Source organism: Diabrotica virgifera, chromosome 5 (assembly GCF_917563875.1).
Source record: "Diabrotica virgifera virgifera chromosome 5, PGI_DIABVI_V3a".
Classification (NCBI taxonomy): Eukaryota; Metazoa; Arthropoda; class Insecta; order Coleoptera; family Chrysomelidae; genus Diabrotica; species Diabrotica virgifera.
Genome location: NC_065447.1, coordinates 217,497,955 through 217,513,235, shown reverse-complemented (window position 1 = coordinate 217,513,235; position 15,281 = coordinate 217,497,955). Strand labels below are relative to the sequence as shown.

The following is a 15,281-nucleotide window of genomic DNA, read 5'->3' as shown; positions in this document are numbered from 1 at the left end:
TAGAAATAATTCTAGAGCACTACGGAAACTAATGTACCATTACAAAAAAACATAGAAGACTATTTTTAATTAAATAATTTTTTTCCAGATTTGTTAAAGTTAGACTCAACCAGTTCAGAAGGGACAATGAAAATGTCAACATCTAGTAGCTTAGAGAAAAAACCAATCATCTTAAGAAAGAAGCTATCCAGCTACCCTATAGAAACCGTCTTCGAAGAAGAAAAGAGTATTACTGCTCCTATTTCATTACCAGTTGTACTTAAGGACGGTAACATTTACACTTGTGTTTTATGTCAAGGAGACGAAACAGTCGCAGGAGACTCAAAAGCGATAGTAGCTCACGTTAAAGAAGAACATGGCTTTCGACTATACATTTGCGACGTTTGTGGGCAGGATTTTTGTAAACGAAATCAATTGTCTGCTCATTTAGATGAACATGTTTTGGCTGAAGAAGGGGATTTTCAGTGTGAGGTTTGCAATAGAATTTTCAGCAATTTGAGGTTATTTCGCATCCATAAACGCATGCACAATCCACAAACGAAGGCATGGGTGTGTGATACCTGTGGTAAAAAGTATAACAGCAAGAATCTACTAGATGAACACGTCAATACACATTTAGGTATGTTTCCTCCAAAGTAAATCTAAGACCTAAAAGCAAAACCTGGGGCCTGATTCTAATTCATTTCGAGGTCGCTATTTAATTTCGACGCCGCCATGATGGTCGCAATTTATAGCGATTCTTATTCATTTCGAATTAGTTCCAACTGGGGATATTAATGTTATCATTTTGACAATGTTCAAAATTTGGGTTGGCGCTCCGGTTTATTGGATTTATTGGCTACGCAACCACCACAACTTTTGTTGATAGTCTGGGAAAATTATCGAAAAGATGCCATTTTTGGGAAAAGTTATTTACCAGCTATTTTATTGCTAAAATCGAATCTTAAGATTGCATATATTAGTAATATGGGGTATAACAAGTCCGCAGAAGTGTGTTATTTTATTTATAAACAAATTAGCACTCCTAAATCTTCTTTATTTTTAATTAGTGCTCTGTAACTCCCTAAGATTTTTCCTTTAAACCAAAAACACTTAAATAAAAATTCACCTTAATTTAGTTCTGCACAAAGTTATTTTTTTCTGATTTCCTTCAACAAAAATTTTACTCGGAAAATCCGAGTTTTCCCAAAAAAATCTGCAATTCTCAATTAAAATTTTAGGGAAGTAATTATTTATCAATAATTAAATAAATTGATGACATGAAACATTTTTATAGTAGATTATATATCAGGAGGCCGGCGACAATCTAACCAATAGTTTAGCAATAATTAAAATGTTAATTAAAAAATTTCGCTCGAAATAATAACCAGAAAGATTATGATACACCAGAATAACTATGATTTTCGTATAAAAAAGCACTATACCTATTCAACGTACTTTACAGAATTGAAATTGGACTATTTGAGCGGTCTCAGGAATGTTATAAAGAAACAATTTTTTGGCTTATAAACAAATAGAACCCCTCAGAAAATATTAGATTAAATTAAATTAAGTTAACGCTGTTGAAAAGGGCACGGCTTCTGTGCCCTTTTTGAAGAAAAAAAAAATTGAATTGCGAGGAGTGGTTCCAGGTGTAACCTGTCAAATTTGACCGGTATTTGCGACAGAGTTATAAACAACAGGATTTCAATCTTTGGACCATTACCTTGTTATTCCGGTCCTCTTTGTACAGCTGGTTCCAAAAAAAACTGATACGACTCTTAAAGCGTATTTTGTAGAAAATTGAGCAGTGTATTTTCTTCTTCTTCTTCTTTTTGTTTTTGGTCTCGCTGCAAGGCAATTACCAGCACGATTTATAGGCGATCTTGATGTAGTCTGGCTCTAAGCCATATCAAAATATCTGACTATGTTCTTGTAAAAAGCTTTTGATGAGCTGTGATATAATGAATTACACTCTTACTAATAAAACACTCGTATTCTAAGGTTATTCCGTATTTATATCAAGAATAGTTATCCTAAGTATAAGGTAGATATAGTACGAAAATAATTCGTTACTAATAAACTCGGTATAAGGTAGATATAAGTATTCCCACTTTGTTCCGAAATAATAGTTTGGCAACGTTGCAATCTTCTGTACAATACATAGAACAACGATATTGTGTCAAGTATGTCAATTTTGATTTTTCTCTGTAACTGACAAACCATATTAACTAGGCGAATAGTTTTCGGAATGATAAAAATGAGTTTTTATTGATTTTTTTAAATAGGTTTAAAATACCAGTATTCTTCTTTCATATGGTTTCCACAGACAGAATTGCTGTATCATTATTATTTTCTGAACGATAATATTGCAAAAAAAGTTCCTAGGCGTAAACAAATTGAATAAAATTTAAGCTACTTAATTGACGAATCATCTCGAATTTTTTTTGTGCGTTATATGGACTGTTTGACTCAACTTTTCATGCAATATCAAATTCAAATAAGTTTTCACCTATCACCTATTCAGTTTTCTAAAAACCTTACACCATCTTTAGAATACCGATATTTAATTCTGAATTCCTTATCAGTGTATGGTGAAATGGGATTTATTCTATTGTTGAAAAGTTTCCTTTTTCGTGTATTTTCTATCATGTTAATTAAATTATCAATTTCTTTAACAGCCGCAACACCCCTTAAACACATTTTTTTATTACATAATTACTCACAAAACAAATCAAAAGATAATATATTTTTGCCTCTGATGACATTGACAGTCATAAAATAGGTTATACCAGACTTAAACAAAGGTGTGGGTCGGTATAAACTTGGACTAAATTCTTATACCAAGTATAACCTATATCTAAGTTATTCCATGTTTATTGGTAGTGATTTTGCCTATACCTGATTTATTCTCAGTATAACTTTTATACTTGGTTTATTAGTAACAGTGTATGAGTTTAATTATATTTAATTTATTATATTTTGAAGGATAAACTTGTTATTTACATACTGTCACTGTCACTTCCAAATCTTAAAATTTTTCAGATAACTTCAACCTCAAAAAATGGCTGTTTGTTTGTTTATTTTATTATTTGTCTGTCATAATAAATATAATATAATGTCAGACCAATCATACACTGCTCAAAATGATCAAATCTTACTAAGAGTCGTATCAGTTTTTTTAGGAACCAGCTGTACATACAAATTTTCATATCTTCAAGATACTCAAAACAAAAAAGATTTATGTCACCAAGTTATTTAATTATTGATAAATAATTACTTCCCTAAAATTTGAGTTGAAAATTAAAGTTTTTGTTTGGAAAACCCGAATTTTTCGAGGAAAATTTCCGCCGAAGGAAATCGGAAAAAAATATCTATGTGCAGAATTAAATTACAGTGAATTTTTATGTGAGTGTTTTGGGTTTGGGCGCGCGACTTTTCCCCACACGACTCTACCTTATCGGCAGACTCTACGAGAAGTATACGGTAAATTGAAGCTGTAATTACAAAGAAAGAAATAGGTATGTCTTTGTACTCACTTTATCACGCTTAACGAATTACGGGATCTGGATTTCAATGCATATTTTTTTTTATAATTCTCGTATCAAAGTTACGCGTGAAGTTAGTCGTATTGATGACAGTTGGGGAAACGTCCGCGGCCCTTTTGGTTTAACGTTTAATCTTCTGAGTTACAGTGCAATAATTGAAAAAAGATTTCGGAGCGCTAATTTGTTTATAAACCAAATAGCACACTTTCTGAGGGCTTTGCATAGCTATATTACTAATATATGAACTCTTAAGATTTGATTCCAGCATTTCCAGCAATAAAATAGCTGGTACATAATTTTCCTTGTTTTATACTAATTTTTCAAGATTATTACCTTACATCTTTCATTGTGTTGATAATTCACGTTGTGGAAATTCTCAATTATTATATTTCTAATTTAATACTATTCTATCTAATTCCTCCAAAACCAGAAAATTTCCATAAAACCCAGCCATATTGGTACCTTTTGCTTTAGTTTTCCTTGCAAGAAACAAACAAAACACATCTCATAAACTAAACCTAACTTCGCTTTCGGCGATTCATATTCATTCATGTCCGTGTCACAATAATTTCGACTCGAAATTATAATATCAACCACTTTTTTTGGAGTCGCTATTAATTTCGATAGTCGCTATTTTGTGACGTCATTTCGTTAGTTCAACTAAAATCCACAAGGCTCGCAACACATATTTTATGTTTAGATTTAATTACAAAACGAAAAACAAACTTTTAGATCGATTGATATTTATTTCTGGTATGCAGGGTGATCAACTATTCAATCTGCAACTCTTAATACAGTTATCTCAACAACACAACATCAATTTTCACGTTTTTTAATACCTTAAGACGTTCAAAATCGCATACCCATTTCTGAGATTTCGTTTTATCTCCACATACTATAAAAATTAAAATTTATGTGCATTGGGTTTCACTTAAAATAGTCATAATTTACTTTTCAAACTTGTTTACTTGAAATTTGGTATATGGACAAGACTTCAATTGATATTTTAATTGACATTACTTTGATTTTTGAGGATTAATTGCTCTTGTTTTTTTTTGTGTAGGTATTTCTTTAGTTTTGTCCTTTTTTTATTAAAATATCAAGTTTATTAAAGACCGGGTGTCTCCCCTAAAATTAGAGCTTCACGATACGATACAATATCGATCATTTTTAAGTACATATTGTATTGGTTATCCAATGAAGTATCGTATCTTGTATCGATATCGGCAATATCTTATAAAAATATCATATTGATATTGATTTCGATACGATATCGATACAATACTCGATAAAATGTCGGCATAAAAAGGGATTAAATTAATAAAAAAAACGATTCTTTATTCATTTATCATTATCTTTATTAAAAAATCTCTTAAAATATACAATAAATAGGATAAATTACATTGTAACCTCACCAATATTATCCTTACAAGAGCTCTTCATCCATCTGCTTACACAGATAAGTTCTTTGATACTTTTATCTTTTAAATAGCATCTTTTATTGGTTAGTAGCAGCGCTGCTTCAGAAAAAAGCCGCTTGACTGGTACGGACGTCGCTTGGATACACAAAATATCCCTAGCCAACCGAGATAAAACGGGAAAAATACTACTATATGATTTCCAACATTAATATCACAAGAGAGTGAGACTAAATTGACAATAATGCGACAATATTTGAAAAACTTGTTGCCTGGCAATTGCGTGACAATTTGACACTCAAAAAGTCATTTGACAAAAGTCATCTGTCATTACTGTCAAATTTTTGTTATGACAAAAGTCATCTGTCATTACTGTCATTACTGAAGAAATTTTTGTTATTATTTTATTACTAAGCGGTTATTTTTAATTATTAACAATGAGCGCTAGGAGCGTATTGACGCAGCTATCAATGTGAGTGCGAGTGAGATGCACCATTGCACCATTTTGACATTTAAAAATTCAAACTTCTGTCAAACCACAAAACTGTCAAAACTTTTTTTGTAATTTATTGCTCACATGTCATCACCATGACAAGGCGAAAGTTCTTCTTCTTGTGGTGCTTTCAGTGTCAAATTCGACTATTGCCGAATGGAAACAAGTTTGAGAAAAAAATTGGAGCATTATTTTCTTATTTATTCTTACTATCGTGTGATATTCGACAGATTATTTTTTAATACTTACATACAATTATCCCAATTAATGTGACACACATTTTTCAACTTGTCAAAGTGAACAGAACAGTTTAGCAAATATTCAGACGAAGATATCAATAAAATATTAGTTAAAATTATTTATAAATACAGTTTTATTAATGAAATAATCTTACCGAAGTACACTCGAGTGCTTAAAATTGTCGATTTGTGTTGTCCTCGTGACAATTTGACATTAGATGCAGAACTAAAAGTTTATTATGGTTCATTTTTTTAAAAGTGATAGTTGTCAGAACTAGGAAACTCGTTGTAATTAAACAGAAACAATCTACCTAAAAATATTCCCGGTATAATAATAATATGATTGGACAGAATTAAACACGTGATGAAAAGTCTTACTACAAGATTGGAAATTAAAATCATTAAAAAATAACCACCATAATAAAATATTTGTGTCTGGTCCACGTCTTGGAGATTGCAAGTAGTTTTCAATTTCCTTTTCAAAGCCATCGATATTATCTGATGATTTTAAAAATAAAATAGCGAAATTGATTGACTTATTGTTGGGGGGTTCATCGTCCTTCTCTCTCGCACTAATAGAGAGCACACGCGCTTGTGTGTCTAATAACTCTTATAATATTTTAACTATACAGTGAGCACGTAAAGGTTGGAATAAATTCATTTTTTCCTGAATGGGAAGATTTTGGAAATAAATCCCGAAACAGGTCGATTTTTATTTTTAAATTATGATCTTTTGGCTTATATATTATACTCGTGACGTCATCCTCTGGGTGTGATGACGTCATCGATAATTTTTTTAAATGAGAATGGGGGTCATTTGATAGCTCATTTGAAAGATTATTTAATGCTCTATTCAGTAATGTAAACATTAACGTAATTATTTATACAGGGTGTTCAAAAAATATTTTTTTGATTTAAATTAATTGACACAAAAAGAAGAATGTATGTAATTTATTTAATTCAAAATACATTTGACTGTTGTCAGAAAACAGAAAAAAATGTTAATTTAACAAATAAAAATTGCTTTTCGTTTAAATTAAATGTTAAACTTCCAAGAGACAGGTGATTGAATTTAACCGAAATGCAATGTTTATTTCTCAATGAAACATTTTTTCTATTTTCTGACAGCAGCAACATGTATTTTGAATTAAATAATTTACATACAATCTTCTTTTTGTGTAAATTAATTTTAATTGAAAAACAAATTTTTTTGACATCATGTATAAATAATTATGCTAATGTTTATATTACTGAATAGAGAATTGAATAGCCTTTTAAATGAGCTATCACACGACCCCTATCCTCATTTAAAAAAATCATCGATGACGTCATCACGCCCAAATTGATGACGTCACTAGTATGATATATATGCCAAAAAATCATAATTTAAAAATAAATATCGACCTGTTTCGGGATTTAGTTCCGAAGTGACCCATTCAAGAAAAAATGAATTTATTCCAACCTTTACGTGCTCACTGTATAATAGGCCTTATGCAGCACTCACGTGGCGTTTTATTTTTTTTTTCCTCGATATCGATAATCTCAATAATATCGAGGCAAGCGTATCGACAATACAAGAGTATTGTATTGATTTCAGACAATCAGCATCGTATCGACATTAATATTGCTTATGTAAAGATATGTATTGTATCGATATCTTATCGATTTTCATCGATATTTTTATCGAATATCGTGAAGCTCTACCTAAAATATTGAACTAAATAGTTTATTACTATGGTTTGTTTTTAAACCAGGAGGAGTAAACTAAAAAGACTAGACACTAGAAAAATCACCAAATACATCTTCTTTTGGTTGATCATAACGGCCTTCGACGGTAATCCATACATATTCTATGATACTAATACGTCGCTAAAGAGTTCTAAAAACAACTGTTTTTTATATAAAAGACTAAAAATCTCAAAATTAAAGGAATAACGCTGAAAGCACAAAAAATCGCCGATATAACTTAATTTACTTATGAAATGCCAGTAGTGTCAAAATTTCATAAATGTCATTAGTGTCAAAATTTCATAACAGTGGAGTAAACTTGCCTGAAGTTGAACCCATTACAAATAAGCATTACGCCGCGGTTAATTTCAATTCCTCCTCTTGGTTTAAAATCAGACCATAATAATTTTTAACGCTAGTAAGTAGCAAATTCCCAAAATGAATTATAAAATAAATTTTTGTTCACTCCGTAGGAATAAGAATAATTGACTAACAATGTCATTATTGATTACAGTATTAAAAGACCTTTCAATTAAGGTATAATACCCGGGTGTCCACTTATATTTTCCCCCATTTTAACTGCCTACAACTTCTAAACGGCTCAAGATAGAAATATGCGGTTTTCGCTGAAATGTTTTATTTTAGTAACAGTTTTGTCCTGAATGGATTGGGTTTTTTTTATATCGCTTTCAATTACGAAAAAAATGGCGGATTTTTGAAAAAAACTTTGTTGACTTTTTTTAATGGAACACCCAGTATATTTTTTTGTAAATTGAAAGAACAGTCATTCACCTATCGAGCGATATAAAGTTTTTTTAAATCGGGTGTCAAATGACTTCTTCTTCATGTACCATGTCCTTTCAGAACGTTGGTTACCATCATAGCTATCTTAATTTTATTTACTGCCACCCTAAATAGCATGCTTGTATCAACACCATACCAATCTCGCAAGTTCTTCAACCATGAGGTTCTTCTTCGTCCTGGACTGCGTTTGCCTGCTATTTTTTCTTGCATGATATTTTGTAGCAACCTATATTTGGGACCTCTCATTACATTTCCGAAATACTCCAGCTTTCTCTGCTTGGTGCTTTTTATGATCTCGGTAGTCTTGCTGAGACGTTCTAGTATTGTGGAGTTTCGAATCTTCTCCACCCAGGAAACTTTTAAAATTCTTCTATAGCACCACATTTCGAAAGCCTCAAGGCGATTTAGATCGATTTTATTCACAGTCCAGGACTCAACACCATAAAGTAAGACCGAGAACACGTAGCAGCGAAGTAGGCGGATCCTCAATGCCAATTTTAGGTCTCTGTTACATAACACCTTGGACATCCTTCTAAAAGCGGCTCTAGCCTGCTCTATCCTAGATCTAATTTCGCCGTGACTTTCTGTGTTACAATTTAATTGCTGTCCAAGGTAAACGATTTTATCAACTTGCTCAAGTTTGGTATTATTTACATATATAGACGGTTTTATATGCCGTTGTTTACTTATTACGAGTGTTTTGGTTTTCCGTATGTTCAGATCCAGACCTGCCTCCCTACAACTCTCAACGACACTATCAAGTAGTGTTTGCAGATATTCTTGACTAGAAGCTAGGAGTACTGTATCGTCCGTATATCGCAAATTATTGATGACTTCACCGTTCACAAGTATTCCTTCTTGTTTTTCAGAAAGTGCTTTTCTGAAAATTCTTTCGGAGTAAACGTTGAAAAGCAGGGGTGACAAGAGGCATCCCTGCCGTACTCCTCTTTTAATATTAAGAGCCTGTGATTCCACACCATCTACTAAAACTGATGTTGTTTGATTCCAATATAAATTTGCAATTATTCGAACATCTCTGTCGTCCAAGCCAATGTCTTTTAGAGCTTCGATCAATATAGAGTGCTTAACACGATCAAATGCCTTTTGGAAGTCAATAAAACAACAGTATATGTCTACAGATATATCTCGACATCTTTGAGCAAGTACGTTCATTCCAAACAGTGCCTCTCTCGTTCCAAACCCGTTACGGAAACCAAACTGTGTGTCATCCAGGTATTCCTCACATTTATTGTAGATATGACCATTTATTACCTTCAGAAAAATGTTCAATAAGTGGTTTAACAGACTGATGTTTCTATAATCAGCACAGGTTTTTGCTGTTGTCTTCTTAGGTAGAGCTATAAACAGTGAATTAGACCAACCATTAGGTAGTTGTCCGCTGGTATAAATGGTATTGAAAAACAAAGTTATAGCCTCTAAAACATTTATAAGCTTGTATATTTCAGTTGGAATTTCATCAGGACCAGTCGCTATGCCATCTTTTGATGATTGTATGGCTTTTATAACCTCATAGCGTGTTATTAGGGGTCCGTCGCAGTTAGTAATATCGGGAGGTGAACTACTCCTATCGTCTTCGAATAGGTTCGTGACGTAATTTTCCCATTCTTTAAGTTTGTCCTCTACTTCAAATATTACTTTACCATGTTCATCCTGTAGCAATGCAGTTTGTTTCTTATTGAAGATACCAGCCGCGTCTTTCACTTTTTTATACATGTTAAACGTGTCGTATCTGTTTTCAAGTTCTTAAATGTCATGACACTGTTTGGCTGGATGTTGACTCTTTGCTTCTCGTATTTTACGTCGAATTTCTATTTGTATGCTGTTATAAAGTGTTTCGTTGTTTTTCGCTAGTCGCCGTTGTTCCATCAAATCCAATATGTCATCTGTCATCCAAGTCTGCTTTTTTAGCTTTGACCTGCGTTGTAAATTTCTCAGTCAAATGACTGAGTAATTAATTTTTTAAATGAGAGGTGCAACGTGGATATTACATAACTAAATAACATAACTAAGCAAATTGATATTATGTTATGTGATCTCCACATTGCATCTCTCATTTTAAAAATTAATTGCTCAGTCATTTGACAACCGATTTTAAAAAACTTTATATCGCTGGATAGGTAAATGACCGTTCTTTCAATTTACAAAAAAATATACTGGGTGTTTCAATAAAAAAAGTTAACGTTTTTTTTCAAAAATCCGCCATTTTTTATTTAACAGCGATATAAAAAATTCAATCCATTCAAACAAAACTTTTACTAAAATAAAAAATTTCAGCGAAACTCGCATATTTCTATCTTGAGTTGTTTAGAAGTTATTTATAGGCAGTTAAAATGGGGGAAAATATAAGTGGACACCCGGTATTAAAAGACCCACTATGTTCGCATATTATTTCAAAAATCGACATCTAGTAAAATATTTGTTTTCTTTTAAGGAGTCCGTCCGTACGTCTGCGAAGTATGCAATAAAGATTTTGCCAGCAAATATACATACAAAGCCCACGAAAAAACTCACGACGTGCGACCGCGACCTTTTAAGTGCTCCCAATGTGACAAATCGTTCCTAAGTCAACCCAATCTAACGCAACACGAACGCACACATTTGGGAATGAAAGAATACGGCTGTCAATATTGTGGCAAACAGTTCGGATCGTCACATAATCTCGAAGTACATTCTATTGTTCATACTGGATACAAACCGTTCGTGTGTGGTCTGTGTGGGAAAGCTTTTGCTAGAAAAGCGGAGATTCGAGACCACGAGAGGACCCATACAGGTAGGTTACTTTGGATCTAATCACTAGATAAATAACACTGAAACAAACTCATGCTAACAAAAACCTTTTTGTCACAAGGGGGAGTATGGTTTGAAAATTATGAAATTTCCTATTTTTTTATTATTTTAAATGAAAGTATGTACATAACTTCAAGAATACTCTCTGAAAATTTAAGTTTGATAGTAGCAAAATTACCGGATATGCAGCATGTTGAATATACCCACGACTCAACCCACGTTCAACAGGTGTATCCCTTCTCTTTTGTAAATTACTCTGCGATTCAAAGACACATTCCGGTGTGCATCATTTTACGATGTGTCAGATAAAAAGAAATTGAAAATAAAAGTAGTCAAAACTTTAAACGCGTTTTTCTCAAAACTGCTTTTTTCAAAGGCGGTGGACATTGTAACTCAAAAAAACTATTTAACCGATTCACCCTAAATTTACATAGATTTTCTTTGGACATTTCGTGAGGTGCTGTTGAGATATCAAAAATCTTAAAACTTAAAAAACTAGACAGCGTTTCCTCGAGAAACCGATAAGCTAATGAAATCTTTTCGAGTTTTTTGTTTTACATGATCCAATGATGAGTTCTGATGTCCACCGCAAAATCCATTTTTTAGGTGTCTGTAAATATTTGCCACCATTGCGTTGCCTTATTTTTCAATATTTTGCCTAGAATTTTTTTTAATATATTGAATTGTACTTAATGTTCATTTGTTTATTTAATTTAAAAATAAAATAATTCTACTATAGTTTAAAAAAATTCACAAAAATGTTCTTGAAATGTTGGTTTCAAACCATACCCCCCTTAATTTAAGGTATTATTGTTCTGAAGCTATTTCTTTGTGGCATTTATGTAATTTATTATTCTAAATGGAAAATTTACCACAATTTAACTTAAAAAATGATTATTGACGTTTCGACTTCCACCTTGGACGTCGTTTTCAAAATACGAAATATTAATATATTATTATCTAATCTTATAAAATCTTGTCGATCTAGACGGTCCAGTTAGCTGAGGCGTAGTCGATCGACAAGTTTAGTGGATTTGCGATTTGCGATCGTTGGTTCGAGCCTCAGCTAGGTCATGAAATTAATAAAAGGCCAACGCCGTAGTATAAAACTCAATAGTCTACGGCTTGGTCTGGAATATACTGGCGTCTGATCGGCCTATGGAGGAGCGGTACGGCAAGGGATAAGGGCTTGCAGCTTGGTGATACTCCTCCATAGATCCCTACCGAAGGGCGTTGACGCCTAAGAACGGTGTATATATACCGGGTGTCCACTTATATTTTCCCCCATTTTAACTGCCTATAACTTCTAAACGGCTCAAGATAGAAATATGCGGTTTTCGCTGAAATGTTTTATTTTAGTAAAAGTTTTGTCTGAATGGATTGAATTTTTTATATCGCTTTCAAATACGAAAAAAAATGGCGGATTTTTGAAAAAAACGTTGTTGACTTTTTTTAATGGAACACCCAGTATATTTTTTTGTAAATTGAAAGAAAGGTCATTCACCTATCCAGCGATATAAAGTTTTTCAAAATCGGTTGTCAAATCACTGAGTAATTAATTTTTAAAATGAGGGGTGCAACGTGGATATCACATACCTATAAATAACATAACTGAGCAAAATGATACTGTTATGTGATTTCCACATTGCATCTCTCATTTTAAAAATTAATTGCTCAGTCATTTGGCAACCGATTTTAAAAAATTTTACATCGCTGGTTAGGTAAATTACCGTTTTTTCAAGATACAAAAAAATATACTGGGTGTTTTAATAAAAAAAGTCAACAACGTTTTTTTTTTCAAAAATCCGCCATTTTTTATTTGAAAGCGATATAAAAAATGGTCATTTACCTAAAAACTTGAAAAAACGGTCATTTATATATCCGACGATATAAAAATTTTTAAAATCGGTTGTCAAATGACTGAGCAATTAATTTTTAAAATGAGAGATGCAATGTGGAAATCACATAACTTGGTTAGTTATGTTATTTAGGTATGTGATATCCACGTTGCACCTCTGATTTTAAAAATAATTACTCAGTGATTTGACAACCGATTTTGAAAAACTTTATATCGCTAGATAGGTGAATCACCTTTCTTTCAATTTACAAAAGAATATACTGGGTGTTCCATTAAAAAAAAAAGGTCAACAACGTTTGTTTTTTCAAAAATCCTCTATATTTTATTTCGTATTTGAAAACGATATAAAAAATTCAATCCATTCAGACAAAACTTTTACTAAAATAAAACATTTCAGTGAAAACCGCATATTTTTATCTTGAGCCGCTTAGAAGTTATAGGCAGTTAAAATGGGGGAAAATATAAGTGGACACCCGGTATATTATTTAATCTTTATTGAATTATTTAAATATTTTTGATTTTCCTAGATTTTTGTAACCTAAAGATTTTCAAGTTTGATTTTCGAAAACTTGGTAAACCTAGGTAGATCTTGGTAAAATTTTTAATATAACAAATAAATAATGTTTTGTAAGAGCGCCTACCTTTGGACCCAAAGGTCGCGAATTCGAATCTCACCTGGGTAGATAATTTTTCATTTATTAAAAATTCGTGAATGAAAATAGTTTATATCCTTGTTGCATCGGTACTCACCGGAAGGACCGCAGACGTTCGAGTGCAATTAGCGTCTCTTTGCAAAGACAATGACGTCGACTTTGCTAACTAACAAGACATTTACTCAACACACACACTACACATTACACTAGGTGGGTGATTCCTATATAAGAGGTATCAAGTACATAGAGGATACGGCCAAGGAAAAAAGTTGCCGTTTTGACATTAAACCCTTATATTACGATTTTTGTTCTACTTAACTATCTTTTCACAGAAGGGCAAGTCAATTTATGCATATTTTATTACTTTTTACAAAGCCAGGGTAAATATATTGGGCAGGGTAGAGACATCAAGATCAGGGTAGATACTTATTTGGCCAGGGGAGAGAATTTGTGGCAGTAAAAGTAACAAAATTAGTAATATCAACTTTAATTAAACATGGTATTTAACATAGAATCAGACTATTATTTTTACCAATCACATTAAACATTAATCAGATTTATTTCAGCCAAATTCTTTGTATTTGAGTCCTTTATTTTTACAAGCTAAGCATTCTCAGGAAAAGCACTCTTCGTTATACCTATTGCAACAAATTATATTTTTTATTTATTTATTGCTAATTTACAAACTACTTCAATAAAGTAATAAGTAAATATGATGTATGTTCTTGGCTTGTGGCAGGTGTCGTCCATTGACGACTCTCTGGAATTTACCTAGCAGCTAGGTCTTCTGGCCAAAGTCTTTTGAGGCGTCTGTCAATTAGTGGAGGGTTGAATAATTCGTCTATGAGATGATTTGGATGGTCTACGCTGCGATTCATGTATCTTCTGGAGTGGTCAGCAATCACATCATTGATGAAGGGACAAATTATATGAAGCAGATTTTGATGCTTTGTACAGAGATAATCTTAGCTTGAAATAGAGCTGTGAGCATCAGATCCATATTGGCGTGTGTAACATACAAACAAGTGTCACATTTGTCGCAATTCGGTTATACTATCCAAAATGGCTTAAGGCGACAGAAGATGATATTTTGATGTTGCAGGTCTTCATGAAAGGATGGTAGATATGAGGAGATTTCTTAGAGTATCCACAAGAACTTTTTTTGTTTGTTATCTCCTTTCTTCGTCACATAATCTCTTTTGCCGGCACATAATCTCGTATTCGAGTCATCTTGGAGAAAATTTATAATTTTTGTCTTCATTATTTCATAACTGGCTTTGGCGTTCCATTTATTTTCCAGTAATTGTTCGTATTCAATTTTTCTTAAAGGTTTCATATTTTTTCGTTTTATAGTACGCCGTATTTTCTCACCAGTTTTCCGCTTATCATTCTTTTGAAAATTATTTTTTCTTTATTATTTGGAAGAGAGGAATAATTTTCTTTTAATTGTTGGTTTAGCACTTCTGCAAACAATAAATTTTCCTTCACTTTTTCTCTATTGGATAATTCAACACCTGTTCTACTTTGCTGTTAGGTGTCAGTTTTTCAGGCTTTCGTAATCTTTGTAGGTAAGCATTTTAGTTTTAAGTTTATGTATGGTCTAATCTGTTTTCTTATTAATTAAATATCTTTGTCCTCTAGCTTGGTCTGATTTAAGTTTGGCAGCTACAATCCTTCTATGAGAATTAAAACTTTGATAATTATTAACATCTGACATCGATGGTGTTGCCGAAAGATTAGTTATATTTTGAAG

At 32.3% G+C, this 15,281-nt stretch overlaps 1 protein-coding gene across 5 annotated transcripts in view; it reads left to right on the top strand.

Moving 5' to 3' along the window:
• Positions 1-15,281, top strand: part of LOC126884635 (zinc finger protein ZFP2-like) — a 55,688-nt gene that overhangs the window by 15,186 nt on the left and 25,221 nt on the right. For 4 of the 5 annotated variants that reach the window (XM_050650694.1, XM_050650697.1, XM_050650696.1 and 1 more), the window contains exons 5-6: positions 89-619; positions 10,662-11,000. In XM_050650694.1, coding sequence (XP_050506651.1) covers positions 89-619; positions 10,662-11,000 — 870 coding nt within the window. The remainder of the gene's footprint in view (positions 1-88; positions 620-10,661; positions 11,001-15,281) is intronic. The other variant, XM_050650698.1, reaches the window with a different exon arrangement.